Here is a 27,564-nt window from a genome sequence, read left to right on the forward strand (position 1 = left end):
GTGAATACAACATTCATGAAGGCAATCAGTTTGCAAGAGAAATCTAACCTAGAAGTCACTGAAAGATGATTATGGAATACCTTGGAATTTATAATCCAGCCCGCTTTTAGTGGAGTCATAGTCATCCACAAGCCTGCGGTTCTTGGTGGAGTCTGCATCATCAATGGCCAGTTGCTGTTCATATAAGGAGCTTCTAATTGACTCCCTCTCCTTCTCATTCCTTTCTCTTTCTGCTACTGATTTGAGCAGGTTCAGGTCATCAACAAAGGAATAATTCCTGAACTCTGGCTTATTTTCTGAAAAATATATTTACATCAATATCAACATAAAATCTTATACTTCTTTGAATACCATTATGATTATTGCCATAAAAGCAGGAAAGATATTTTACCTGTGGGAGTTATTTTCCTATTCTTGTCTGCCTCAGCTTCAGCAATCTATTATACAAAAATAAAGCAAACAGGTAGAAGGAATAAAATGTGTGATCTCTTAATTTATCAGTATCAGCAGAGGGGTTAATGCCTGATTTTCACTCTTAGTAAGAAGTTTGCCTGAATAAGTAGAACAGGAATAGGCACTGGACACTTTCGTCAGCACCACCCATCCTCTGAACAGAACCAGACATTACGAGAAGCTGCAATACACTTTCATTTTAAGATAAAAGCCAGTTACATTTTCCTTCTTCATTCCAAGCTCATGCTACATTCCTATAGGATATCAATAGAAAGGGGTGGCATATCTGTGAGTTGTTGGAGCTAACAACCTGCTTTTAGAATGTTGGACAGTGAAAGTCTATATGCCAGTTCTTAAAAATTATTGAAACCCTATTTTATATCGAACCCCAACAATAATCACTTTACTGACAAATCTATTTTTTTACCCATTCATTAGTCATTCATGATATTCATGGATCCAGTATCTGAAAGGCTAAAAAATATTTATAGGAATTCCTTAAAAAAAAATTGTAAATATTTTTTTATTTTACTCACCTGTTCTTCCAAAGGTCTTTCTACACTTAATTGTCGGTTGTGTATGGCTTTATCTAGAATAAACACACACACACATATATATACTCAGTTATATGATACATGCAGCTATAAAGAAACAGCACATTTTTTCTTAATTTACAGTTTTCTCCCATAAAACATGGTGTCTTAAGTAGGATGCCAACTGCTAGTTCTTGCAAAAAAATTTCAGTGTTCCTAGAAGAATGAGAACATAATAAAAAAATTCAAACCTTTAAACAAAGCATGATTGGGGCAGAGGAAGAGGTTTTGCAGAAGACAGAAATACAGATATAGAATCAGCAACCTCTTTCTGATCAGAAAACTCACAAACTAGGAAAAAAAGTGCTGGAGGAGATTGACTAAAATAGCAATAATCGGATTGGCACAACCAAGAGATTAAAAATTTCTTCCATCCAGAATACCGCGGGAGACAGGGAGCAAGCAAAGACTCGTGCAGACACTACTGTAGAATGGATGAAAACACTGCTTGGAAAAGACTGAAACAATTCAGAGCTTTTCCCTCTACCAGCTCCTTTCCCTTCACTTTAATATTAGATTGCATCTTCAGTGATCGGTATCTTGCACCAGGAATATTATTGTTTTAGGATCTCATTGCTTTTAGCCAAGTGGAAGGAAAGTTTTTACCATCCTCTATCTCTACCCCGTAGAACTTTCCCCACCCGCGGCAAAGGGCGAGGAGGCTCGGGGCGGGCGCTTACCTGTGCCCGCGGGTTTGGGGAAGCCGTGTCCCCGGCTGGCCAGCAGCGCCAGCACCTGCAGCGCGACCGCCAGCCCGAGGAACATGGTGCGGCCGCGCAGCCCCGCGCCGGGGCCTGCCACGCACCGCCGCCCGCCGAGCCGCCCGGCCCGAAGGGCGCTGTCCGGCCCGCGGTGCTGAAGCTCGGCGAAGCCGCTGCCCGGGGCTCGGCCCCTCGTCCCCGCGCCCGCAGAAATGGTCGAGCCCGGCCCCGGCGGCGGCCCCGGGCACGGGGAGGAGCTGGGGGCGGGCCGGGCCGGGCCCGGAGCATGCGCGGCCCCCTCGCTCGGCGGCGGGGGGCAGCGGTGGGGGGCAGCGGTGGGGCCGGGGGGCGGCTCTCGCCGGGCCCGGCAGCCCTGGTGGCATCCAACGGCACCCACCGGCCTCGGGCTGCGCTCACACCCGGGCTGAGTGTACGGGAAAGGCGGTCCCGCTCAGGGGGCTGTGAATCACTGCCTGCCATCCACGCAAACCCTCTCCACGGGCGTGAACTACACAGCAAAGGCACAGTCATCAGTGACTCTTTGTACGACAAAGAGAGGACGTGGAAACTTTAATTATAGCACATCCTATTCTTTAAAATCTCGGATTTAAAAAGCAGTAGCACAAATGACAATGAGCATGTAAGCTATTTCTGAACGTTTTCAATATTAAAATTTAGCCCTTGTAGACACAGAACACCCAACAAATCCCTAGGGATCGGAGGAAGACATTTTCACCAGTTCGCGGCAGAACAAAGGACTGCAGCCGTAGCTCTTTTCAGAACTACAGAAGCTGCTTCCAAAATAAATCACAGTGTTCTTTCTTCAAAAAAAGACCTCATTATTCTATAGTCAAATGCATACACTCAGGAAGCAGACGAAAATACTTAAACATTAGAAATGTCAGTTCTTGCTGACTGCTAAAAATAGCTAAAAACTCTTATTTGAAGAGATTAAAAGGACCAGTGCTTTCACAAGTGAAAAGCAGGAACACAGCCGAACTGTTCATTCCTTTATCAACGAATATATACACAGTACTATAGCATAAACTGTGAAGAACACACAAAAAGTAAGAGACTGATAATTTATTGAATCACAAGCACTAAAAAGATCTGCAATTTTTTCCCCTTAGCAGACACTGTATATCATAGTCAAGCCTTTGCATATAGTTCAGATAAAATGATGCTCTAGTTTACATCAGATTCACTTCTATAAATTAGTCTTCCGCATCCAGAGCAATGAAAATAACTTCCAAAAATGTACTGATAGCCCCAGAATCCTCCCTTATCACCAGGCTTGCTGATTCTTGGAGCTGAGCCAGAGTTAGGAATTATAGGATATTTCAGATAAAAACCTTTTAAACATAATTGTATGTAAGAAGAAAACAGCCTTATTTACATATTGCTTGGTGACCTACAAGGAAAACTACTATAATAAGCAGATCTTTCCCTCATTTTAGAAGCACAGAAGACAAGCAGCTTCCACAAGGAAGTGTAGAGATCCTCCCCTGCCATCTTCACTGGACGTGTATGCACAGCAACAGGAAGCTCAAAACTACAGAATAGTGCTGATAAAGAAAAATGAAAAGATCAATTCTTACTTTAATGTGGCTTTATATTCCGCTCCAGTCTGGTATTAATTCTACAGTCCATTGCCTGTGTAATGTTCTCAATATAACAAAAATGTGTACTTTCTCTCTGGTACTCTTCCTGATATTTACTTCCATCCCACTCAAACATTTCCCACAACGCATTGTAAATGTGCATCCATTGCTAAGACTCTACACACTTCTCAATCAGTCAAAAGCACTGAACAATACAAAAGCAGGGAGTGGATTTTAAACTTGCTGAAAGGAAGGTGTCTGTAAAGCAGTGAGACAGAAGAGGAGCTCTAATTAGAGAGCAGTGTGAAGAAGGTGCAGGTCGAAAACACGCCTGTTTGTGTGATATGTCTACATATGGCTTTTTGGGTATAATGATACATCTAATTGTGCTTATTTTACAGGATATCCTTCTGTTTATGTGATAAATGTTACTATTTCTGTAAAATCTTTTCTATATTATTTCTCAGATCCATAGGGTTCATTTCCTTAGTGCTGAAGTGTCTCCCACTTTGGCAAGCCTCTCTAACAAGGAATGATGAGATGAGAAGGACAAGGCTGGGGCTGGGACTGATGGTGAGAAGAGAATTCAAAGCCTGCCATCACTAAAACTCCAGACACAAACCCTTTCCCTGTTTATGGGCACTGCCAGCCCCATGCTGCAGCTGCCAGCACAGAGCACGCTGGCACTGCCCCCTCTGCTTTGGCACACTGGTCCCCCTGCTCCTCGGTGGTGCCTTGGTGAGCTTGTGTGACATGTGACAGATAACACATAATCTCTGCTAATTATGACAGAATAGGTTTAATCCTCATAGAAGAATAGCTGGGTAAGAGTGCTGTATTTGTTTCACACCTGTTTAATTTGGCACCATTTACATCATTTACTACTACACACTCCTCTGCCCAGTGCAGAGACAACACGGTGAAGAGCACAAGCTCTTCTATTTTGGATTCTATTTTGGCTCATACACAATCAACCTATTTTCTATTCTGGAACTATTTATTTCCAGCAATGTGAAATGAGCCAGAAAGAATACCACTTGCCTATCAGATACCAAGGAGAACTCAGAGGAATGACAATTAGAATGTTTCTTGATGTGGTGAGAGCAGTTGATATGAAGTGTAGAGAAATAACTGAAATGCAGCAGTGTTATTTTTGCTGTTGTTTTATAACCACACTTCAAAGTTTTTCCTCTAGCTGGTGAAAAAAGGAGGCAGATGAAAGCAGGAAAAAGACACAACAAACCACCTGCCAAGTTTATGCCTAGATGGTAGACATGCCTTACTTCTGAGGATTTGCTTTTTCTACTTCATCTCATAAAATGCAAACGATATACTAAATAACACAGTGCTTAAAAGGAAAAAAAGTATCAGAAGAGTTACTGGTGATCTCTATGTAAGGCATTAGGTGTATCTATAACCATCTGACAATAAGTCATATATTTTGTACATTTGTGTGCACTGTGAATAGTCCTCTTGATTTCAATGCAATCATCAACAATTAACCACACACAAGCCTGAGGGTTTGTGCTCTAACACACAGCATTTATTTATACACTCCCTAGGGCAAAGAGAAGGATTTAAGACTCTAGAACCATGAAAAAAAAAAAAAAAAGTCAAAGCTACTGCATTTTGAGCATTTATCCGGGTTCTATCAGCTTTACCAGCAGCTTTTCCTCTGCTTATTAAACTTACATTTTTGGTCTGCAAAGCTTACAAGTTTTTCATACTTCTACAATGTAACGTCATGTTTTTAGATCAGCAGTTCTTAACTGAGATATTCTTAACCAACTCATTTTGTAAACTGAACTTTAAAAACTACCAATCCATATCTTTCCTCTTAGCTTCAAGGGAATGCCCAGTTTAAATACTTATAAAAATAGGGATCTCAGTTTATTCCTACTGGGCTTTTCTCTTTTTCTGATAATAAATCAATTTATAACTTTGAAATTCAGTATAATTTTCTGTCCAGATGTGTGTAGGAGTAGGGGGGATACCTTTTCACTGGAAACACTTTGCTTGAAAGGGATTATTTCAGTTTCTTCCTCAACCTTTCTTGGAAAAAAAACCCCACCCAAATTATCATTGAACTGAAATACAAGCTCCCTAGTGAAAAACCTTCCCAAGAGGACAAAACGCTACCAGGGCTGTGGGAATCGCCTCAGGATCAGCCTTCTGGAAGCCTCTCAGCCACGACAGATCTCCTGATGTTCCCACCCACACTTTAAGAATAGTATTTTTCGTAATTGAGAGGTTTAGATTGGACTTTTGAAAGAATTTTTTCATATAAAGGCTGGTTAGATATTGGAATGGGCCGTCCAGGGAGGTGGTGAAGTCACCGTCCCTGGCGGGGTTTGAGAAAAATTGGATGCAGCACTGAGTGCCATGGTCTAGTTGGCATGAAGGTGTTTGACATGGTGACGGACTCAGTGGTCTGAGGCCTGAGCCGAACTGATTCTGTGATCCTGCTCTTTTGAGACCCCCTGAAATGTCTTTGTTTGGTGGTGCTGACAACAGGAACCCCCGCGGGCGGGACGCACTCAGGCCCCGTTCCCTCAGGGCAGAGCGGTGCCGATGGCTCCGTGCCCGCCTCACCCGCAGGGTTTACCCCGTTCCCTCAGGGCAGAGCGGTACCGATGGCTCCGTGCCCGCCTCACCCGCAGGGTTTGCCCCGTTCCCTCAGGGCAGAGCGGTGCCGATGGCTCCGTGCCCGCCTCATCCCCAGGGGCAGCCCCGCTCCCTCAGGGTAGAGCCCTGGCAGTGGCTCCGTGCCCGCCTCAGCCCCAGCAGCTGCCCCTCTCCGAGCGCGGGGCTCCAGCTCCACCTCCCGGCCCAGCCGGGTAGACGGGCGGGCCCAGGGAAGCGGCTCCGCCTCGCCCTGCCCTGCCGCCCCTCATGGCCGGCACCGCCTCCCGTCCCGCCCCGGAAAGGGCCGCCCGGGCCCGTCTCTTCCGGGGGCAGTGGGTCCGGCATGAGCGACGTTGTGGAGCGGACGCTGAGCGCCCTGCCCGGGCTGCTGGGGCAGCACGACACGGGCGCCGGCCCGGGCGGCGCCGGCGGCCCCGGCAGGGTATCGGCCTCCTCCCGGCTCGGGAGCCTCATCCGGAGCATCACGGCGCTCACCTCCAAGCACGTACGGGCTGCGGGGCCGGGCTCCTCTCCCTTCCCGCCCCGGGGGCGCCAGCGCGGGGCTGGGCTGGGGGCTCCGAGAGCGGCGTCTCCCCTCGGCCGTGGGCTGAGTCGGGCTGAGCTCGGGAGCCCACGCTAAACCCTCCGATAATCTCCCCTGTGTGGGTGGCCGCGTTCTGCCGCTCTGGGGCACGGGCTGGGCAAGCACGGCCGCTGTGCTGGAGGCGAGCGGCCCGCAGTGAGGTACACACGGCCTTGAGGAGAGCGTGGGGCACCCTGACTTACCGCGTCTCCTCTCATTCTTCTTTAACATTCTGCCTGGGAAATCTAGGCGAGGTTAAAAACAAGTTTAATTTTTCTAGGAAGAAGAAAAACTAATCCAGCAGGAACTAACCAGTTTGAAAGCAACAGTTTCAGCCCCCTCCACAACACTTGTAAGTTCTGTTAGTGGCTGCAGGCTGTGGAGCAGCACACCGAAGGTGAAGGACAGCAGTGTTCTCACTCTTTATGACAGGTGGATGTGCAGGTTATCTGCATTATAGATATTTAATAATCAGCATTAAAAAATACCAATACATATGTTTTTGCAGCATGGTTAAATAGTGAGAACACTGTGATTCTGTTTGATGTGAATAAACTGAACCAATATCTGTCATTCTGTAGTGTCTGAAATAATGCAAACAGCAAAGCTGAGTGATAAACTACTTCTATCAAATCGTGCTTTTTGCAGGCTGACATTGTTCTTACAATTAGTTCATGATCTGTAAGAAGCTGTGCTTTGTTGTATGCACTATTGTCATGCCTGAGTTTCAGGAGAGGATGTGTTCTGGTTTGAGTTAATACATATATCAGTCCCACGAGTGAGGATCTTTGAAGGGAAAAATAAAGTTTTATCTTGCATGTAGTGGGAAACCATCCTAAGTCAGGGTAGTAAGTGGTAAAAAAATAATTAGTATTAACAGTGTGATTATCATAATGCTTCAGATAATTAATATTTTTTATATTGTCATAGTTAGTCTATTGTTGATCACATGCATGCGAATCAAAATAAGAACTTTTTTAGGGGTAAAATAGGGGGAGTTCTGCCTTTTTAGCAGAAATTTAATACTGCTTTGCAGAAGAAGTTCATGACAAAGAAAAAATTTTAGAAAATGTGTGAATAGACGTGTTTCTATGAGATAAACTCCGTTTCAGTAGAGCAGTGAAGAAAAGCATAAAACATGTCAGAGTTTTCAATAATTTGTTTCTGGTATTTCAGAGACTGATGAAAGAATGCATGGTGAGACTCATCTATTGTGAAATGCTGGGCTACGAGTCTTCCTTTGGATACATTCATGCAATCAAACTTGCCCAGCAAGGGAATCTTCTGGAGAAGAGAGTTGGTATGTGCATGGAGCTGTAGCCTTTATAATGTTCTCAAACTCCCAGTTTTAAAATTTTTCAGGTTTTATAATTCATCTCAAATACAACCTACTTCAAATGTTCCTCTACTTTCTTGGTCTTGTTTCATGTTCTGTTACTTTTTGAAATTACCTAGATCCTTAGCTTGTCAGGTGCTCTGTGTGTGCTTGAAGCACAGAAGGCAGGGGAAATGAATTTATTTTGAATCATCAGCTCTTTTATTGTTTTGAATTGTGACACCAGTAAACAAATAATTGCAGAGAATATTTGTTAAACACACCAAGCAGAAAATTAATTTCTTTCAGGATCTGGTTTCTTTTCCAAGTACTAGTGCATGATTAGACAAAGATGGTTCTGTCAGAAAAATATTTTCTGTTTTGGTGCTTGTAGGATTTTTTTTTTCTTTATTTTACAAAGAGTGTAGGGAATGAGGCAAATAAGGAGGCCCTTACAGCATAGAGACAGCAGTTGCCAAAGAAATCTTGAAGGCTAGTTCAGATTTCTTTAAAATTCCATAATTGGTTTCTTTTCCTGCCAATGTGGCTATTAACTTGTTTCCAACAGATGCAGTGTGAAATGTCTGTCAGCCTGTCTCATCCAGAGAATTTCCTTGCAGTTGCTGATTCAGCTGCCAAATGAAGACATTTCTTCTTGTTTGCAGAGAAAATGGTTTAACTGCAAGCCATACCATGTCTGCATGCACAGAAGGAAGGCAGTGTCTTGTGGGATATGCTTGTTTGATATCCTTTGTTTGAATTTCACCTGGATCATCCACTCAAGTACTGGAGTTTCTGAGACAATCCATTACAAGTGATGAATTAAAGTTGCTTTTCCCTGAGTAATGAAAGCCAGTGTACAGATGCTCTGGTAGAGATTACGAATTTTTGTCTTCACCAAAGCTGGGAAGGCAGATGATAAGCTATTTTGAAGAAAACTTTCTGACTTCTGTAAGTGTCAAGAGCCAGTGTGTCTTATTATTCAGACTGAGAACTTTCCATACTAGGGCTCTTTTTGAGAAGGGTTTAGTGAAGCAGCACTTTTTGTTTTTAATGTAGGTTGCTTCAAGTTCTCTGACCACTAAGTGCCCTTAAGCTTTGATCTGATAAAAGGACATTACCATGAGAGTTTATGTGCCTGTTTTGGTTTCTTTTTTTGTTTTTGTTCTGTAGCTATACATGAGGGTAATCTTTTCAGTTGTTGGTGCAATATACCAGGGTTTGTATTGAGGAATTCTCAGTTGAGCTGGTCAAGAAGAGTGACTTGTTTATCCAGTGTGAGTCTAGATTCAGGAGAGTGAACTCTCCCTTTGTGTATGTCCTCAGCTGATCGTGACCATGATCATAAGCAGATGGATCAGTGTGATAGTCCAGCCAGTACAGTTATTTATTTTCAAGTTGTTCATCTTGATCCCCAAGCCCTGCATGAACCAAGAATTCTCTAAAATCTGTCTCTGAAGTACAGTTCTTGCTATAAGTTGTAGCACACTCTTCCTACACCTCATTTAAGTCCCTTAATTTGAAAGCAGAGAAGGGCCTTAGAGAAAAAAGGTTTCTGGAAGGTTTCTTTTCCTAGGTTCTGGAATGGTTTCCTCATTGTTAAGAAATAACAAAGGAGTTCTTGGCATAGGATGGTGGATTTACTGTTGCATATTCCAAGTTGAATATGAAAATTTTTTGAAGAGTAGTTTTATTATTTGCAAAACGTAAAGTAACAGATAGAAGAAAAAGCACTTGTGTTCTGTAGTCTAAAAGTAATAGACTTTTTCCTGAGCAGAGAAGACATTAGTTTTCCAGGAAGTGATTTATAATATAATGGTGCTCTTGACTGTTCTTTAGCTGTAGGAGTATTGTAATGTCTCTTACTTCTCACAATTTATTAATTGTTAGAATTCTGGAAAAAGAGTCCTGATATTTAAGACATGAGCAACTGTTATCCAACAGGATTTTTGTTGAGTTTTTGTATCTGAGTTAACGCTTCTTGTGTTACAGTCTTAAAGTTTCTGTCATAAAGTTGCTTAATTGCTTGAAAATAGTAATGAAGGCTGCTTTCTTTTATAGGTTACTTGGCAGTTTCTCTATTTCTGCATGAAAATCATGAACTGCTACTTCTACTTGTGAACACAGTTGTGAAGGTATAGTGTTTTAGTAAAAAAGAAAAGAAACTCTTACAGGCACAGGAGAGGCTGTTTCCATGTGCCAGGAGAAGAGCCAGTGGAAAAGACTCTGGTTGAGCAGAGAGCTTTGGCTGGAACATGCTGGGGGTGCTGTGGGGTGAAAACCTTGGACCAGTTCTTCTGTTTTGTCATGAAACATCTAAGTACTTCCATATTCCTCTCTAAAGTTGCTGTTTCTTTGATTAGCAATGACCATCTGAAATGGCTTTCCATGCCTTTTTAATTTGATTTTGATGTTTGTGCTCTTGAAGCCATATTTTAAAAGTTTTTCAGAGGAGCTACGCCATAAACTTTGCTTTATAAATGTACCACTCGTGTACATTCTCAACTGCAGGAGGAGCCATGCATGCATATTGCAATGTTAGCTCTGGCTTTTCACTGATGGCAAGTGTCTGTTTACATTCTCTGAGCTCATCTGGTAACTTTGACAGAAAATGGAAGTACGTTTTGGGGTGCCACTGAAAATCTATTACTGCTGTCTCTTACATGTGGCAATTAGGACTTATTATAACTCTTCCTGTATGATGTTTACTTTTATACTGCAGTAGGCCAAAGTCCCAGAAATTATAGATTGAAAGTGATGCTCGTTTTGTTGCTGTGATTGAAAACTTTGATAATATTTAAAAATATGGCTTGAAACTCACAGAGAACTAAACCCAAATAAGTACTGAAGTTTATGGAGAGGTGAACAAAGCAAGTTATATCAGCTGGAAATCTCACACATTTAATTTGTTTTGAAAAATAATTTTAGTCTTAATAAATTCATCCATTGTTCTTTTTTGGTTTAAAGTTACAGTGAGCTATACCTACTATATTTAATTGCATTTAGGGCAGACTGAGATTGTTAGTTTTGTAGAACATTACTTGTAATTTGCGTTTACTTCTTAGGAGTTAGGTAATATTTTAGTGTACAGGTAGGTAATTGGCAGTATTATTGAGCTTCCTCATTTTTTATAATTGTTTTGGCTAGATCAAAAGCAGTAGAGAGAGTACTATTGAATTCTGTGGGAAGTGACTCATCTCCCTGATCCACTCAACATATTTTTGCAATCATTTCAGTAAACAAAAATTGATGGTAGCTCTACATGTCAATGTTGCACACGTTTAAAATAAGAACGTAGTTCTGTAAGAGGAGTGTGAGGAGCTGCCTGTTCCCTCTTCTTGTGGAAGAGAAGAACCTGATGAGCTCAGTGAGAGCTGGCTCCTCTCAAACACGAGCAGGATGCTGGCTGTGGGTGGGCTCTCTAGGGGGGTAGGTCCAGCCTGCCTGTGAAAGATTTGAGGGATGTCTGTGCAGAATTTAAAAGTCTAAGAAAAAATTTACTGTCTTTTGTGTAACAGGACTTGCAGAGCACTAATCTTGTAGAGGTGTGCATGGCATTAACTGTTGTCAGCCAGATCTTTCCACGGGAGATGATTCCAGCTGTTCTGCCTCTAATAGAAGACAAGCTTCAGCATTCTAAGTATGTATTAATTACAAAATTTCAAATGGCCTTGTACAGCTGAATAATTTAATTTTGGAGGTAGTTTTAGTAAACTGGTGTTTCTTTTCTCAGTTGGTCTTTTCTAATCATCACCTTTAGAAATTAGTCCTTTTCTTGTGTTTTTTCTTGGATTCTTGTCTCACTTATTTGCAGTTTGACTGAGTATTGAATAGATAGCAATTTTTTCATAGCTAGTGTGGATAGGTAAAAGGAATTTATTTGCTGGAGTCCTTTTAACAAATATGCATGAGGAAGTGTTTGTAAAATAGGTGAGGAAACCGATCCAGATCCTTGAACTCCACTGATGCTTTTTTCATGAAGCTCTTTAGAGAAAATGATAAAGGTATATCTGTGGATACCCTTGATTTGTTTGAATTGTAGTTTACTATATCCCGTAAATAGAGGAAAATGCTGTAATTGTTGATTAGAAAGGGAATTGCAGAATGAATTATTTCAGTAACTTCTAGACATATATATTTTGGAGCTGTATGTATGACCACAGCAGATGAGTCATGGCCTATTTAATTGTTTATTTGGTGGACAATGTTTTAAATCATTAATCTGACATCCATCCCTACTGGACTTTAAAGTTGGCTTTGTCACTTCCTCGCTTAGGTGGTATTTGTCAAGTCATTTGTTACTAATATATAAAACACAGGTTCTCATCTCAACAAGTCACAATGTTCTGGGATCTAGCAAGTTTTTTGTAAAGTCAAGTACTTAAAGTACACTTGTTTTGTTAAGTGTAAATCTCATTTCAGGGAAATTATCCGAAGAAAAGCTGTTCAAGCTTTATATAAATTCTATCTCATTGCTCCTAATCAAGTTCAGCACATCCATGATAAGTTCCGAAAGGCTTTATGTGACAGGGATGCTGGAGTCATGGCTGCTTCTTTACATATTTATCTGCAAATGATTAAGGTAGGCAAAGAATTAGAGGCACAACCGAATTTAGGAGATATTTTTGCTTTTTATTTTAAATACACAGTGTGCTCTACAAAGGTTTTGCAAAAAAACCTCACTTGTGGTAGTTAAAAAGTTAATTTATGTGGTCATGTGTTATGTTTGTTTCTGCCAGTTCTCCATTTAGCTGGACAGATCCACTTCCTGCAGGGTCTGAATGCTCGGCCTTGCTGGGTCCTTAGCTAGAGGATCTAAGTCCTACAGTGGGTTAAAGGGAAGTTTCCTTGTAAATGTGTTACACCTGCTCCCCTTGCAAATGTTTGAGAAAAGAGCATAGGCTTAAAGTGAAGAGATTATGGTTGCTGGGAGTTGAGGGCAGAATTGTTATTTGAAGACATGTAACTATCAGTGTAGGTATTTTGATCTTACTGAAGTTGTGGATTATTTTTACTTTTGAGTTGGTATTGTATTTTATTTTCATTATATAGGAAAACTCATCTGGATACAAGGACTTGACTGGGAGTTTTGTAACCATCCTGAAGCAGGTGGTGGGAGGAAAGCTCTCTGCTGACTTCAACTATCACAGTGTGCCAGCACCATGGTTACAAATTCAGCTTTTGAGAATTTTGGGGCTGTTGGGAAAAGAGGATCCAAGGTAACCAGATTTTTCTCTGTAATTAATAATTTGGAGGTACACAGGGTACAGTAACAGCCTGCACCTCATTGACTGTAAGAGTTTTTCAGTGTTGAAATTCTTGCAGATTAGTTTTAACCAAGATAGTGAGCAGATTAATTTCTGCAAAAGTGGCTTCTTAGCGTCTGGATTGTCTTAACGATTGCTGTGCAATGTGATTAAAGTGTAATTTTACTGGAACTTTATTGCAATGTTACCAAATTATAGTGAAAATCTGGAGTAAAGCTATTTTAAAAAAGTGCTGTCATTTTGTGAGGACCTAGTTGTCTGTGATCGTTTTCTTATTGACCTTTTTATTTATGCAAGCAGCAAGGGAAGTGTTTTTATTCTTACAATATGGTAAATGTTTCTTTTGAAAGCTTCAAGCATCCTATTAAATGCCATTTAGGATCATGTTAAAGAGCTCTGCTGTGTTAAATTGAATTTGTGGATATGAATAATGTGTTACAGGTTTCTATAATAGCTTTGAACTGTTTGGAAAAATAATACTGCATTCTTTTTAGTGCTGCAATTAATTGTAAATATTTTCTTAAACAGGACAAGTGAATTGATGTATGATGTTCTAGATGAATCTTTAAGAAGGGCAGAGATTAATCATAATATTACATATGGTGGGTAAGGTTATTTTATCAATTATCAATAATTTAATAATTATTTATCAATATTTGAAAAAATAGAAAATGAGTAGTTAATTGTGCTAAAGTACTTTCACAGTACTTTTGAAAAATCTAATTATAATCTTAACATTAATTGTATTCTTAAGTGTCCCACTAGTAAATAGCAGCACAAGTGATACATTGCTGTACACTATAAATTTTGTATTATTGAAGTAAAACACATCTATATACAGGGAATTTGTTTGGCTCAAATGCCTTTATCCTGTGTTTACATTTACCCTGCCCTTAAATACAGCAAGTCAGCTGCTTCATGAGAGCTTTTATTGGACATTGCTTAAGTTGAAAGAAGCAACAGAATAAAATCCTGCTGATACATCTGTGTGTGTTAGAAATGCTTTGGTCTTCTCTTCACTGCCCTGAGGAAGGCAGTGGTGTGCAAGGACAGTGTCAGTTCTTTGCAGCTGTGTAGGGCTCCTCCTCTGGGCACAGTTAATAAACATTACACCCCCAGACTTCAGAGATAGTGCTGCTTATGAAAGGATGTCTTTGGCACATGTCTCAATTGAAAATTTCTAAAACATTGCAGAAGGTTCATTTTGGTAGAAGTTAATTATTTTCTCAGTAGAGAAAGCTGGTTTTGTTGCTACTACAAAGCAAAAGGAATAGTTGCATTGTTAACTTTTTTCCTACTAAAAAGTTGAGCAATTTTTTCTTTGTCTTCTCCTCAGGTCTTAATACCTGCCCAAAATCCCAGTTCTGATGCTCTAGAACCTTACCTTAAGAGCTGTTTCACCACTAAAAAAAACCTATCACCCCAATTTTTTTATTGTAAATAAAGCCCTGCAGATGTGCCTGCAGATGTGCCAAAGTCCCTGAGTTAATGGAATGGAAAGAAAATTGAGAATTTCTTAGAACAACGGATAGGGTAAAACAAAACAGGAACATGGCTCGAAAGCTGTAGATATCTAACACCTACATCATACATATGTTGTGAAGCATTGTGTAAGCTTCCTTTCCATAAAAAGGGGAGCTTTGGGGAAGTATTCTCTTCTAGTAAATAATAAATGAGGAAGCATCTGTCAGATGTTGAGAGTATTCAGCTGATTGCTTCTATTCTTTTAGACAAGAGCATACAAGTTACTGGGAGATGTGTTGACTTTTAATACAGACTATTTGCACTTGCCAAGAGCTAAACATTAAATTTGTTTTGAGCACTTAAAGGGACAAAGTGGCCACTTCATTATGATTTGTACAAGGACACAGAATTTAAATTTGTAGTTTTTGTTCACCTATGGGAAGCATTGTATAAAACTATAGTTGATAATCCCAGAGGAAAGTAAAATGTAATTCTGAGAGGTTGCTCTTTCTTATAAAAAATCATTGGTTATGGCATTTTTCTTGCAGGCAGTTCTCTTGTGCTAGTCTTTCTCAGATTTACTTTGTAATGGCTGAGGAAGAGAGGGGGTTGGCTACTGGACAGTTCAGTTAGTGACTGAATTGCAAGAACAACTGAAAATTACATCATTATTTTAAGCCTTCATTAACTTGGGAGACTAACTTGGTCTGAATCTTTGCCCAAATTGTTGCCATAAGGGAGTAGTTACTTTTTTGTGTATTGTTCAGTTTACTTCTAGATTTTTCTCAAACAATTGTACAAAGCTGTTGGGTTTTTTCTGGTTTTGATTGGTGTTTGGATTTTTTTTTTGGTCAAGAATGTTCTTGGGATGATTTTTGCTGTTGGTAGTAGCTAAGAAAAGGTATGAGTTACCAAAAATAATTTGTCTCAAATACTTTATAGTTGCTTATTGGCTTCCTGAAGACTATCTTGGTCCAGTGCCTTGGGCAGCTGTAGGAGACTTCAAGGTTGGAAGAACTTTAAGGACAGAAGGTTTTATGTACAATGTCAGGGGCTAATTAAAACATGTATGTACTAAAGGAGACAGACTTTTACCTGCTTCTTCTTATGTCAGATGGTGCTGTCTGGTTAGATTCAGTGGGAGTGGGGCAGCACTGCCAGTCCTCGAGGAACACTAAGGTCGTTTGTTTGTTAAAAACTTTTAGACTACAGAAATATTCAATACACATTAATTATGTATCTTCTCCTCCTGCAGCCATCTTGTTTGAATGTGTCCAGACAATTTATACCATTTATCCCAAATCTGAATTACTTGAAAAGGCTGCCAAGTGCATTGGAAAATTTGTTTTGTCACCCAAAATAAATTTGAAATACTTAGGTAAGGATGCCTGATTTCATTATGCTGTCTTTAATTGGACCATAGTGGTAGCATTGCCTTACATCACTTGCAATCACTTACATTCCAGGTTTGAAGGCTCTGACCTATGTTATCCAGCAGGATCCAAATCTGGCACTTCAGCACCAGATGACAATAATTGAATGTCTGGACCATTCAGATCCCATTATTAAAAGGGAGGTCAGTGAATTTCTAAATGTCAAAAATTAAGTTAATGTTAAGGTTTTGTAAAATGAGTAGTGTAAAGTGTTATGTTTCCATAATTGTGAGAGAGCAGTTACAAACAGTATTATTGTGACAAGCTCTGTAGATAAGCAGTGTATTTCATTTAAGAACAGTTGCTCAATTTGGTGTACTAAAACTGCTTTTTGCCTGCTTCCTTTTTTGAGTCATCAGAACCAGTAACATTTTTGTGCTTTCTCTTTCAGACTTTAGAGCTTCTCTATAGGATTACAAATGGGCAGAATGTAATTGTCATAGTCCAGAAGATGCTCGACTACTTAAAAGAAAGTAAAGAAGAATATGCTATCATCAACTTAGTTGGCAAAATAGCAGAACTAGCTGAGAAATATCCTTTTATTTTTCTGAAACTTTGAAGTCAGAGCTCAGGCACCTGTAGCATTGGTATCTATCAAAGCATCTTCCATGATCTTGTGAAGTAGGAAGTGTTAGAGCTGTGATTTCCATCCTTTCAAATGCAAAGGAAGTATGCAAAAGAAAGTACCTACAAAAATGATTATAGTGTTTCTTGTATTTCACTGAGAGAAACTAATTGCACACAAATACTGGCTTTGGGTTTAGCATTAAAATCTTGTGTTTTAAATTCAAACTTTGAATTTTTATACCAGTGCATAGAGAGAGATGTCTCAGTGCTACTTGAAGTGCTGTTTTGGAATTGTGGGATTGATCTTCCCTGATAGAATGCTTCATTGGTGTATGGATTTTAAGAACAGCACACTTTGATGGAAATAAAGATTTTTTTTTTTTTTTTTTTAATGCTATACAAGATGGAAATGATGATTAGGGATTTGGCTTTTGATGGACATTACTGTTAGACTTGCCACTGCCTGATTCCTGTGTGTGTTTTTGTTGATAATTTGAGTTGTAAGCTCTTGATAACAGAGAGCTTCCTTATCATCCTGTTTGTGCAGTGCTTGGTGTGGAGTAATGCACTAAAAAAAGCTCTGTTGTCCTGCAGAATGCAATAACACTGAACTTTCTGTACTGTTAAAAATTTCCATTTATTAACTGTATGTTTTCAGGACATGTCTGAGAGAAGGCAAAAGCCAACTTTCAAAGTCAGCAAAGGCTGATCAAAAGTTAAATATATTTTAAAAAAGCATTGAGGATTTCTGTGGAGTGCTTAAAAATGTTTTTGTAAAGTCATAAATCAACAGCAAAGCACTGCTGAAAAGAACTGTTTTTTTGTCATTGATCAAGTGATGTTGGGTAAACAAAAGACTGTCTGGAAGCCTAGCACAGGACAAGTGTGAGCTTAAAATAGAGTAGGACAAATGTGAACATTTCTGCTCCTAGCATGTGAGGTCTGCATAAACTCAACTTTTTCAACACAGCAGTAACTTAAGACTTTTCTAACTGACCACCAGTTTTCATGACATTTACTAAACACTTTTTAAAAGATACAGGAATATTTCCTCTTTAGTTAGATAGATGTGATATTAGCCCATCAGATCCCCAACTTACTGGGGATATCACGATGGGCATTCTTTATGAAATACTCTAAATAAGAAATAAAAAGTTATGCCTTAGCATTTCATTCCTTAACATTTGGACACGTATGCCCCTAGCAATGAGTGGTTCATCCAGACAATGAATGCTGTGTTCTCGGTTGGTGGTGATGTTGTGCATTCTGACATCCCAAACAACTTTCTGAGGCTGTTGGCTGAAGGTAACTCCCTGCACGCTCTGAAGAATTAGACGTGTTCCTTAATAATGTGGGTTTGTTTTCTTTTGTTAAAATGTACTTTGAAATATTTGGTAGGATATGTTGTTGTGTTTCAAAGAAATTGTGCTGTTTTCTGTCTAGGATTTGATGATGGAGAAGAAGATCATCAGCTCCGGATGTATGCAGTACAGTCTTATTTAACATTACTTGAGGAGGAAGATAAATTATATCCCCAGAAATTCCTTCAAGTTATGAGTTGGGTAAGGTAGACACACGGTCAGAATTCCATACACGCATTTCTGGAAGCTGTCAAAGGTGATAATGTTTTTCATAAATAGTTATTAAACTTTTAATTTTTAGTTTTTACTTGAAGTCAAGCTAACATGTTGAAATCCATTTTAGTGACCTCTTTGGTGACTGAGAACTACTAACTTGTGGTTTGTGGGAAAGCTGACTTGCTCCCTTTAAGGCAGGTGACTCTTGGAATGGCTTTGCAGCCACCTGGATCTGGCTACATAGAGAGAGCCTTTCTGTCTTCATCCAAATGAGTCAGATGTGGTTGTGAAATGCTCTTGTAGCCCTGCAAATGACTGGCCAACTGCTGTGCTGGTGTTAGCTGATACCTGGGGAAGCTTCAGCCCCCACCCAAGGGAGAGGCTGCAGTTTGAGGAAATGGTGTTTCGTCAGGGCCTGGTTATGTTTAGCTTTCTTTTCAAGACAGTTATTTGATTTTTAAAAAGCCAGAAGTTGGAGTCTGTTGAGGTAAGCACAAAGGCCACTTCAACCCTTTGCCTTATAAAACACAACATAGTAAAGAAATGACTTGGAACATGTTTAATAGTTTGAATGTGAGGTGGATTTTATTGTGTTGTTATTTAGTACTATATTCTAATTTCAAAACTGAAAGCCTTGCTCTAAATGTATATTTTGTCTGTTCTTTGTGAATAGGTGTTGGGAGAATATTTCAGTCTTGTTACAGATGTTGATCCAGAGGTTATTTTGACAAAGCTGCACAGCCTGCTGAAGAAGACTTTTGTTACTTCTGAAACTAAAGCGTGGATAATGGCTGCAGTCACCAAGATAGCATCACACACCTCCTGCTCAAAAACAGTGGATGAACTAATCCAAGAATTCAGCAGCTCTCTGGATACATGCCTGAGACAATATGCCTTTGAATTGAAGCATCTGTGTGAAGACAAAGCACTGATGAAAAGCTTGCTTCCATTTGATGCTAGTTGCACTGACCTGGTGGTAAGACACATTCCATGCGTGTTTTTCATGAACCTCTTTGTAGTTCAGGGGGATGAATACTTCGGTGAAAAAGTGTTTTCAAAATGAATGGTATTTGCAGTTCTCACTGGGTGCAAGTCTGCTTAAAGTGACTTTTCTGAAACATTCTTCAGGCATGTGAGATGAATCATAGTGTTCTGTACTGAAAGATAAAGAACCATGGTGTTTTAGTTAAGTAAGCTGGAGTAGTTTTTAGCAAAATTATCATTTCATACACTGGTTTATTTTTAGTTGTCTTTTGTTTTTTCAAAGATGAGGTAGGCCTGCTTTAGTGATACAGTATTGCTTTTGAATTCAAAGGATTTGCCTCCTATTTAAAAAACACTGATTTTGACCATGAAATTTCCACAGTAAATTATGGAAAAGGTTCTGTCCATATAGCATCTTAACTGGTAGATATGGGAGATGTGACATGAAGATCCTGATTTGCTGATAAGACACAATATTCTTTTGGAAACATCAGACTCATGTAGAGCAAATATTTTCATTGCTTTTTCATGCTTTTTAATTCTGTGTAGGTAGATGCTTCCTTATCTTTTCTGGATGGGTTTGTGGCTGAGGGCCTTGGTCATGGTGCAGCACCATATAAGCCCCATCACCAGAGACAAGAGGAGAAGCTTTCTCAGGAAAAAGGTGACAGTTTACTGCATTTATTTAATACTGATAAAATACTTGATAAGTGTTAACAATTAAAGTGTACAGTTAATTTATCTTCTTAAAATAATAGTATCTTATTGCAGCTCTTGTCTGTAGACAAGAGCTAAGTTCAAATTAAATTTTAGTTCTACCTCTGTCTAGCTGATGTACATAGACTGCTGATCTGCAGGTGAGAAAGTCTTACTGTAATCCTTGCTGCCCTATAGGATTATTAAAGTGAAAGCCTGAAAAGTCCAGCAGTACAGGGATATCTGTTTTCAGCAAATAGATTTAAATATTTCTTTTTTTTTTATGCCTCCTTGTAATTTTAAAATTATCTGTCTTGCAGCTCTGAATTTTGAACCTTATGGATTGTCCTTTGCTTCAAGTGTGTCCTCCTCTGGTGTCACTGGCAGACAGTCCCCCACTGGTTTATCTTTTGGCTCTGATACATCTGGGAATAGTGCTGAGATGGGGCACAAAGAGTGAGTGAATTTATGTTTGAAGTGAAGTACATTTAAGCTTGTTCTTGTCAGTATCATGGGTCTTTGTTGCTTCCTTGCATGGAACTAGAAAGAATGCAGTTGAACTTGGAAACCTCTATTGCATGAGAAGATCAGGTAGGGGCATGTGTGTAATAACTAGAAAAACAGCTGATGTGGTCAGACTCTTCCACTTTCTTCACAGACTGCAGTTTAGGTGTTCATGCAGTAAAATTGGAGCAGGATTATCTGATGATTATATTGTTTACTATTTTTTCTGCCATCTTTCTTTTTCTAAAGATAAGTGAGGCTAAGGTTTGCAGTGTAAGATGCTCCTTATAGTGAACTACCCATTAATTCCATATCCACAGTTTCATAGAAATTAATAACTTTATTTATACTCTGCTACACTGGTATGCAGGAATATTTTCCAGAATCTTTATATTTTACTACTCACTCCTGTATATCAAAGTACCAAAGTAATGAATGGTGTTTGAGTGTTGGCATGTTTTTATGAACATGTTCATATGGCTGATCCTGCTTTGTTTTGTTTGTCTTTATAGAACAAATACTCTGAAACTTGAGGGAGTACGCAAGCTGTGGGGAAAAGAAGGCTACCTTCCAAAGAAAGAAAACAAAACAGGGAAAGGAAACGAGCCACAAACGGTGCCTTGTGGCAGCTTGTTAGCAGGGCAGGTCGGGGAGCCTCCTGCATTGCAGCCTGATCAAGGTGCCAGCCTGTCTGAGGAAGACAAAGAGAAGCAGCAGTTAGCATCAACTCTGTTCATTGGGCTGGGATCGAGTGCTGGTGTCAGCCTGGTAAGTGATTCTTCTGAGACTTAACAGTTTAAAATTTATAAATGTTCTTATTTAAAATTATAAATACTTGTATGCAAATGGAGATCAAATTAGTGATAAGACAACATACCCCCCAAGTAGTTGAAAAACTGTTGAGAACTACTTTTGCAGTGTAGTATTTTATTGAAACCTGAAACAGCTTGCTGAAGCAACCTCTGAGGTAGATCTGATTTGGTAACTAGAACTTTCCTCTGTTTACATGTTGTGCTCCAAGTTTTAGTGTCAGTTTTCCTGAACAATTGTTCCTTGACCCAGCCTTGCAGAGCTGTCACCATTCATTTGGGTGTAAGGCTAGAATTTGACATCCTGTGTAAAGACCATTTTAAATTTATGTTTGGTAGTATGTGGAACATGAAAGAATTCACTATTAGGTAATATCTTAAGACTGGCATCATATTAGCCAGCTCAAATCTTAGCACTTAGCACTAGTTAACCAGAAACTAGCTTTGTTTAGTCTTTAATAAGAGTTTTTGGTTTGTTAAGAGAACCTAGAGTCATTCTTGCCTATAAATGCAAGAATGATTTAGTGCTCTGTAAGAGATACAGCAAACCTCTGGGTCCGTTAAAATGTTTGGAATCTATTTGTATTTGTCATCTATTTTGATTTCCTTGGTCCTTCCTCACTGTTGCATGGTATTAACAGTAACACAGCTGGTTGCTAGGGACTTTTCCACCCATTTTTTTTCTCTTTCCTTTTCAGATGGGCAAAGCAGACACAGCTACTCAAAAGTTCAGAAGGAAATCAAAGATAAATGAAACTCAACAGTTGAGTGAGGAGGCATCAGGCTTGCAAAACAGTGCTGCTTCAGATTTTGGTCCCTTACTTGACACAGTACCTGTTAATGTGGAAGACTCTGAGGGAAGTATGCACACAGGGTTAAGGAAAGCCTCCCCTTCTTCAGATATTGTAGAAGACAATTTAGCATTTGAAACACCTCAGTCCCTCAGAAAATCTATGCTGGATGACAGACTTTCACCTAACAGGCTGTCACAGTCATCTTTGTTTGCTGGTAGTAATAATGAAATTTTTCAGCCTTCTCCAAGTGCTCAATGTGAAAGTGCCAGTGAAACACCATTAGTCCCTTCCTTACCAGAACAACTTGAAGAGCTTCCTCACTCTGAAGTAGTGGGACTTTGTCAGAGTGATGCCTTAGCTCTGCATTTATGTAAGGTGTGGACAGATGACTCTCTGTTGCTCATTGTTTTTGTTTCAAATAAAACCACTTCTGCACTTTGTGCTGTGAACTTAGTGTTTGAAGAAACAGAACACTTTCAGGTAAGGAACTTCGTTTCCAATGTATTTTCAATTCACTTGGAACTTCTTGCATTTTTCTTGCATTTAGCTGTGCAGTGTTTGGTTTAATGTGGTAGGCATGCCTTTTTCCAAAGTATTTCCTTAATACCTGTGGCACAGCTGTTACACATACTTTTAAAAAGAGGTGAAAGAAATCTTATTATGAACTTACTGTCATTGGCTATAAAAGATAGCCTTTCACTTTTTCAATTCACCTTGATTTTGTTTGCCTCTGTATAACAAATACGTGTGATTTTTTGATTTTTCCATTCTGAATGCAAAGACTAAACCAAATGCAAACCTCACTGCTCCTGCTTGGGGTGCTATGACTTGAGTTCACCTCACAGTGTAGCTTTCTTTTGTCTGGGTGTGACTATTGTGCTTGTGCATTCGTTTGTATTTACCCGATAGACAAACATGACGCTTTCCTGACACAAAATTTGTGTAAGCTTCTTTTGTTTTTTTTTTTTCAAATACATCAGTCATGGTTCACTCTCATGCATTTAGTTGAGGGTAGAGAGGGCTTGATCAGTTTATTTTTTTTTACATTGGCTGCAATAGAGATTTAAGTATGATTGGTAAAGGCATGTTATAGTCATAATTAAAACTTCATTTGAATATTTGGAAAGATAGTTAGGAATTGCTAATTGGTACAGCTATCCACAGATTTTGCTAAAAGAAGCACAGAATTACTAAGCAACTCATCAAGTGATAACTGGATGAAAAGAGTTAAGCAGATTTGTTTCTTTTAGAATTGACTTAATCAAGGAACTGCTAATTGGTTACGGAGTCCCTTTCCTTTCAGTTTCTGACTTGAATCAAACTTGTCCTGGCATTGATAGAGTGAGCATCTTCTGTCTAGATTCCTCTTCTAATTCACTTAAATTCCCACCCAGACCACCACCATGGATAGAATTTCTGTTACCAGTTTGTTTGTAGAGCCAGGGACTACTGAGTAATCTAGAAATCCTCCTTTTTTATTACATATGCTTTCTCAACTTCTTACTTTTAGTGTATAGCTTGAGGTATGTTGTGATGCTGCTTGCTTGTGCATTAATTTATGTTGGGACTGAGCCACAGAATTCAGGTTCTTGGTGCAGTTCTTTGGAGCTGGGAGAAGCCAATTGTCAGCGATCAATCTCACTGGTGCTATGCATCTCGTAGAAAGTTTGTAGGTGTTAGTGATTGATTTATCCTTCATGAGGGCTGAGAAATGGTAGCTCTGTTCACTTGTCAAATAGTCCAAGAAAAATCAACAGAAATAAAAGGCACTTATACAGTTTTATGGCTGTTTCTGAATCACTTGCACAACTTGACAGCAAGACTTACATTCTTTCTTCCTTTTATGACATTATATAGATTTTGGAGAGTGCTACCTCCCAGTTTCCTGTAATTGAAGCTCAAAGTGTGGAACATTGCCAGAAAGGCATGAGGATGAACAAAGTCTGTACACAGGCAATTCTTTCTGGCTCTGTTAGTTACCAGTCAGAGATGGAAACTCGCCTTGAATTTTCAGTAACTTTGTCATTGATGGACTTCATCAGGTAAATAAAATAAGCTGCAGTTTTTAAAAGCAATTCTGTTCATCTCAGTATTAGACAAAGGTAGGATGATTTGGGTATTGACTATGAGAATATAAGGCTTCACCTTGAACAGCTAATTTAAATCTGAGATGGCTGGTAAAGATAATAAAGGTTTATTTTATACTTGCAAAACAGGGGCAAAGTTCCAGCAAGAAGTACAAATGCAGGGAGAATCTTGACAGTAACTGTTTTTGAGGAGGCTAGCAGAACAGAGAACAGAAGGACATGATGCTTTGAAACATGGCATAATGTAAACATGTCAAGAGGAAACAAGTGGTTTGAGTACACAGACCAGAACATTGTATGAAAAGGTTGACAACTTTTGCAGAGGAAGAAGAAAGTTCATTCTCCTCATTTTTGAGCATTGCTTTTATTTTAGGAATAGGAAAAATACAAGTGTCCTTTGTCCAGTAGACTTTTCTTTTAAAATGAAATTTGAAAATTAAGTTTTTAAAGTTTAGAAATCTAAAGCAAGGAATAGCAACATTTTAAAAATGTTAATCTGTAGAGGAGGAGTTTGATTTGACTAACACGTATTTACTTACTGTGTGCTCCATTGTCCAGTTGCTTCTATATACGGGTTTTTTTTGAGATCAGAGATGTTCTGATTTATATATATTATTTATGTGTGGTGAACTTCCTTTTAGGCCAATGGAAATGACTACAGAAGATTTTGGGAAGCTGTGGTTGTCCCTTTCCAATGATGTGAAACAGAATATAAAAATGTCATCCTGCCAAAATTCCCTTTCAGCAGCCCTGGATACACTGCAACAGAAGCTGAAACTCCACAGAGTTGACATTATAGGTAAATGAAAGTTTGCTGTAGGGTTGCTCACAGGATAATTTGTCCCAGGAAAACAAGTGCATGGAAGAGAGTATCTTACAGTTTAAGACAGGAAATGTTTGAGAGCATGGTAAACAAGGGATTGGTGTCCCATGGGCTTTGTTTGCCTCACTCAGGGGTCTGTGGGAAGGTGATGTAAAGGTACAAGTGTTCAGCAAACAGTGGATTTTACAAGGGAGAAAACTTGCACTGTGAAGAGTTTGTGGTAGGCCAAAAAGGGAATGAAGCTGTATGACAAATAGGAAGCTGGGATTTTGGCATGATTTGTGCTGATGTGTTCCATGAGTTAGAGGTAAGAGTAGGGGAAAACAGCAGACATGGAGTGTGAAAGATGCATTTTCTGTGAAGTCTGCTATAGCAGTTGTTAATTGGTAATTGTTACTTCATTTTTTCCTGTGGTCTCTCAGGTAATGAGGGAATCCTGGCCTGCCAGCTCCTTCCATCTGTGCCCTGTCTGCTGCACTGCCGTACTCACTCAGGGATGCTGGCCCTGTGGTTCAGGTCCCCTTGTGCTGCTCTTCCAGATGGTTTGCTCTATCAGTGTCAGAAGGTGATGGAGGAATCCTGAGAACAATAGTGCCTGCCTTAATCTATTTGGTATGTGAAAGCAAATGAAAGATTTATGCACTTGAACAGATAATTACCAAAGCTAAACTAAGATACTGCTTCTTCAAGTATTGAAAGCTTTCTTCCATCTGGCAATGTCCAAGTGGACTTGTGGAGGAAAAATGGTGACCTAAATTACCCCTACAAAAACATGCTCAGGACTGTACAGTACATTAAAGTATTGTTACCTGTGTAAGTGAAATGTATATTAATTTTGTTGTAAATGACTGAAAGTATTTATTTTTATTACACAGCTTTTATAGATGCCAACACTTATTCTTCATGGCAAGAATACTTAAACATGATTTTGAAGAAAACATATTTCCATTATGAGGTCAGACTTGATCAGTTATCTAATTTTATTTTGATAATTTTTCTAAAGCTATTTTTAAGCACTGCTGGCAACAAGACCCATACTGGTGGTTATATAAAATAACTTATGTAGCAACAAATGCATGGTTTTAAAACAGTTAAAAGATTCTAGGGAGTAAAACACTTCCCATGATCTTTGGTATTTACCATGGAAGGGATACCATCTAAATAGGTTTTTGATAGGAGTAAGGCATGTGAAATTGTCTGGAAGCACCTCCAGGGGGATTATCTAAAGCCCTTCAGGTTAGTTCTTGTCTGCAGTTCTTCCTGCCCCTAATTTCAGTCTCATTCCCTTTCCATAGGGGTCTGTGACAGTCACTGAGTATTTGTGCATGTCTAAGATGAAGTTCCATGTGGATCAAGTCTGAGATGACTGAGCTGGGGACACTAGGCTGTGGACATGTTGATGCCTTGATTGTTGGGTAGTGAACATGTTCATTGCTTTCCAGTCCACCGTGTAAATTTAATCTGGCCAAAATCCCTGTGCATGAAAATTCACAAGGGGAAAACCTCCATTTATTTTTACTTTTAATTATTTATAGCCTCAGTATGATTCATCAAATATCTGACTTGCAGAGATGTGACTGTGTTGTGTGTGTGTGCATGGCTGGGAACTGCAGCAAGGAATGAGGGATTAAATCAGAGCAGCAAATGTGTCTGAGCAGATTGTTTCCTCTTCCTGAAGTAACCTCAGAATGCTGAAAATCCAGCAATCTTAATTTATTTAGATGCTAAATGAGAAGTAGTCCTGGTGAGTATTATTTATAGCTGGTCATGTTTTCTATTTAAGCATCCAAGATTGTACACACAGTTCAGACATGGTGTAAAGGGATTCTGTGGTGGAGTTCTCTCCTTTGTGTGTTTAATAGTAACAAGGAAACTCTTCTATTTCAGCATTACTGATTCTCATAAGCACTGTTTGTAAAGAAAAATAAAGTATTCTTTTACTTTGCTGATGTTTTGGTAAACGTTCATGAAATTGTTGTGAGAATGTTAATGTGCTGGTAGCAATTTTTTTTTAAGTCAAGCTACTTATGTTATCACAACTATAATCACCCAAGCAAAGTTTCTTTTTTATTGTTGTTTCAGTACCCTCTTACTGAGGAATTTAAAGTGCACTGAACCTGTAAATATATTTAATGTTCTGCATACTTTAATGTTTACTTGGCATTTCAAGACAGTTTATATAAATGAAAACTGATTTATAGTGGAATAATTTCCAGCAGATGATTTCCCTGCTGGTAAATCAGAGTTGTGTTATGCAATTGGACTTCTGTAATCATAGGAACTCTAATACAAATATCTGTTTGTGGCCTATGCATTTAAACCATTTCAGCAAGGAGATGTTCAATGTCCTGGTGTTTAAAGAACTGCAAAGACAACAATGCCTTCTGTTAATGTAATGTTCTCTGTAACCTTTTTCACTGTATGAATAGTGTATGTTAAGGTATCAGTATTCTGATTCTAATTGCTTTATGGTAATACCACTTAATGGAGTTTACAGGGAATTGTACCTGTGTCAGTCTTTATTTTTGAATTGCCCAACAAATACTATTCTGAATCTATCACCATATTTACATTTCTTGCAGTTTAATAAAATTCAGTTTTATTAAAAAAAATAAGTTTGATAGTCGTTAATTGTTCTTTTCCATCACACGTAGCAGTGTTTCTGCATATTAAGAACTAGTTTCTAGT

The 27,564-nt window shown here is 39.2% G+C and overlaps 2 protein-coding genes across 4 annotated transcripts in view; one reads left to right on the top strand and one right to left on the bottom strand.

The window, feature by feature from the left end:
- Nucleotides 1-2,000, bottom strand: part of SCG3 (secretogranin III) — a 28,663-nt gene extending 26,663 nt beyond the window's left edge. For both annotated transcript variants that reach the window (XM_014874124.2, XM_014874126.2), the window contains exons 1-4: nucleotides 1,727-2,000; nucleotides 990-1,042; nucleotides 392-437; nucleotides 81-296 (exon numbers count right to left, since the gene is read on the bottom strand). In XM_014874124.2, the coding sequence (XP_014729610.1) occupies nucleotides 81-296; nucleotides 392-437; nucleotides 990-1,042; nucleotides 1,727-1,811 (400 nt within the window). In that variant the 5' untranslated portion in view covers nucleotides 1,812-2,000. The remainder of the gene's footprint in view (nucleotides 1-80; nucleotides 297-391; nucleotides 438-989; nucleotides 1,043-1,726) is intronic.
- A 4,285-nt stretch (nucleotides 2,001-6,285) lies between these two features.
- On the top strand, nucleotides 6,286-27,491 carry AP4E1 (adaptor related protein complex 4 subunit epsilon 1). Of its 2 annotated transcripts, XM_014874104.2 has the most exons (21): nucleotides 6,286-6,478; nucleotides 6,837-6,908; nucleotides 7,733-7,856; nucleotides 9,933-10,006; nucleotides 11,390-11,511; nucleotides 12,294-12,453; nucleotides 12,924-13,090; nucleotides 13,667-13,740; nucleotides 15,858-15,980; nucleotides 16,069-16,178; nucleotides 16,427-16,566; nucleotides 17,795-17,907; nucleotides 18,046-18,164; nucleotides 18,853-19,155; nucleotides 19,713-19,827; nucleotides 20,180-20,315; nucleotides 20,876-21,131; nucleotides 21,871-22,446; nucleotides 23,824-24,008; nucleotides 24,695-24,852; nucleotides 25,299-27,491. In XM_014874104.2, the coding sequence occupies exons 1-21, from the start codon at nucleotides 6,317-6,319 to the stop codon at nucleotides 25,457-25,459; spliced, it is 3,450 nt and encodes a 1,149-aa protein (XP_014729590.2). In that variant the 5' UTR covers nucleotides 6,286-6,316; the 3' UTR covers nucleotides 25,460-27,491. The 2 variants fall into 2 exon arrangements, with proteins under 2 accessions (XP_014729590.2, XP_088028655.1); XM_088172529.1 differs by lacking the exons at nucleotides 6,286-6,478; nucleotides 6,837-6,908 and adding an exon at nucleotides 8,537-8,822.
- The last annotated feature ends 73 nt before the right edge of the window (nucleotides 27,492-27,564 follow it).

Source organism: Sturnus vulgaris, chromosome 13 (genome assembly GCF_052056855.1).
Source record: "Sturnus vulgaris isolate bStuVul1 chromosome 13, bStuVul1.hap1, whole genome shotgun sequence".
In the NCBI taxonomy this organism is placed as follows: Eukaryota; Metazoa; Chordata; class Aves; order Passeriformes; family Sturnidae; genus Sturnus; species Sturnus vulgaris.